At 42.0% G+C, this 2,500-nt stretch overlaps 1 protein-coding gene across 1 annotated transcript in view; it reads right to left on the reverse strand.

The window, feature by feature from the left end:
* The window catches only part of b3gat2 (beta-1,3-glucuronyltransferase 2 (glucuronosyltransferase S)), a 49,619-nt gene that overhangs the window by 21,129 nt on the left and 25,990 nt on the right, over positions 1-2,500 (reverse strand). The window contains exon 2 of the mRNA XM_088304548.1: positions 289-433. Coding sequence (XP_088160674.1) covers positions 289-433 — 145 coding nt within the window. The remainder of the gene's footprint in view (positions 1-288; positions 434-2,500) is intronic.

The raw sequence follows: 2,500 nt of genomic DNA on the forward strand, positions 1-2,500 counted from the left end.
TTCAAGATAAAAAAGTCAAAGTAATTTGCAGTATGCGAATAAACAGTCTGCTTATTGTAGTGTGCACACACACTATACACTACTACGAAATGTATTATTAGCGTGTGTTGTATCGGTTCACCAATTCTTAAAAAAATAAAGTAGGTGATCCTGGGTCACCATGGAAATGATTAGAACCTCAATACAAGCCAGAGTGCCATCAAAATTATTTTGCTAATGAAAAAAATACTGTCTTTGTGATTATGAGACAATCATGAATATAAAAAGATAAAACATATTTTGTCTTACCTGCCATGTCAGTGGCAAAAGTACGGTCCGGTCTCCAGCCGGTGTACCAGCCCACAACTTTGCCCCCTGAAACTATTGGGCGCTCATACGCTCTGGCACCCACAAACCCCACTGGCCACACAGACACACCTCGAGTGTTCCGCATCTAGGAAAAAGAAAGTTGTTAAAAAATGTTAGTTGTAACATCACAGGTCATAGACTGCTTTTAAAGTAAATGAGCAAGACGTAAAGAACATGGCAGACTTGGCAAATGACGGATTGAGTTGAAATGTACAAACAATTCATTCGATATGGTCATGTAAAAAAAACTGAAAACAGACCAAGGAAGGAGTCTCGCAAGGCTAAATTTTAATATGCATCAGTCATTTACAGTTGAGTGCACACGTGTTAAGGGCAGAGCGGACTGCCTGAAGACAGAAAAGTGGAGGATTTTAAAGGTTGCAGTGCGAGGCTGTTTAAGGAGCAATTCAAAGCGAAGAGAAGAATCTTGAGTTGAGTTTAATGAGCGTGGGGAACGAGTGCCATAAATACAGCAAACTCTTCTGTGTGACCCTCGGATTGGATTCACAATCAGCATTGCTTCCAAACTGGACCGGCTGATTTGACAGAAGAGTGATAGACTGAATAATATGGTTTCCTTCCAAATTTGTCAAAGTTCATGAAAATGCCCATTTCCATTTGTTATTATTTTGCTAATATCGAACAGTAAGGAGACTGCAACATGAAATTATGTCATAAGAGAGCGTCTATCTGCCACAAATCACTCAGCTGACCGTCACTAATCAATGACAGACTGCCGATCAAGCTTTTGTGGTTTTGGAAGAATTCCGGTCACAATTGTGTCAGCATTCATCACATATCAAGACGTCATGAAAGGGAGATGGCAAAGATTGTTTATGTTGTCACGGCCCCTCGGCTGTCTTGCTGGGGCAGTTCCTCAGGCAGGCAGAAAAGGGTTCTCTTGATTGGAGCCACCTGTCTCACTCACCATCCATGTGGGCTCCTGGATCACTCTCTTGCTCGCTGCCCTGAGGTAACGCTCCTTTGTTTGTTTCTGTCACTTAAAGTTACTCACTATTTACACTAAATCACTTAATTAGCTTATGTGGTTGTCTGTGTCCCCTCATTTTTGGCACAGGCTTTGAGACAAGTGGGGGCTCGTCCGGGTGCGTTTGAAAAAAATCCCGGACTTTGCAACATCTCGTTGATTTGGTTAGTCATTTAGACTCCGAGAAATGTGATGAGCTGGTAGTGCTTTGAAAAAAGTAGTGTGGTTTTTGGGAATTGATCATGTCATTGACAGAGATGCTAAGTCGATTAAACAAAAAATGTCTGTGAAGTCTTTTCGAGAAGTAGTCTGACTCAACACTGAGACCCTGTTCTGACAAAAGAAAAGTCAATGGTATTTCTATGGCAGACCTGTATCCTCTTCTCACGTTGGCTCAGCTCGGTATGTTCGCAAATTTGGGATATTGGCGTATTCCTCTTTTGAGTTTTGTTGCCTGGACTTTCAGGCTGCGTAATGCTTCAGTCAACTTCCAGAGATTGATGAATGTGGTTGTGTCCGGCCTGGCCCGGTGTGCTGTGTACCTCGACGATGTTGTCATATATTTGAACACATGGGTGGTGTCACAGTTCTTGTCCTGTCTGTGTTTGTTGTCTCTTATTTTTTTCTTCATTTTTTTCAGCTCCAATTGGAATGGAGGGTCGTTCCCTCCAGTTCATGTGAATCAGTTGGATATTTAAGGACCCCGACTTCTGTTGTGCTCGGACAGATTATTCACCTTGTTGCTGTTCGTGGTCAAGTGTCATTTTCTCGATGTCAAGTTCATGTACTTTTGCTCTCGTTTTTCCTGGTGCTGGTATATGTAAGTATATTTATTTTCCAGTAATTCATGGTTGACTTTTGTTTCGCGAGTTTGAATTTCTGCTATTTTGTTTTGTGCACTTTCGGTGTTAAATTTCATTGCTATGTGCAAGCGCTTTGATTTTCCTGGCTCTGGTTTGCCAAGTGCGTCCGCTCAAACTTTGTCGGCCCTTCGTTTTTCTCTGATGAATATACTGTTGTATTTACTCTTCTCTGCTACAATATGCAGATGTGTATTCCTCCTCTTAAATTACTTATCAGGTACCAGGGTTGCTGCGGAGGAGGCTGGATGGTTGATTGGAGAGACAGGGCCACAACTTGGAAATACGGACATGAGTTTGTTCT

Source organism: Idiotropiscis lumnitzeri, chromosome 9 (genome assembly GCF_059441095.1).
Source record: "Idiotropiscis lumnitzeri isolate Australia: NSW breed Sydney's pygmy pipehorse chromosome 9, RoL_Ilum_1.0, whole genome shotgun sequence".
Classification (NCBI taxonomy): domain Eukaryota; kingdom Metazoa; phylum Chordata; class Actinopteri; order Syngnathiformes; family Syngnathidae; genus Idiotropiscis; species Idiotropiscis lumnitzeri.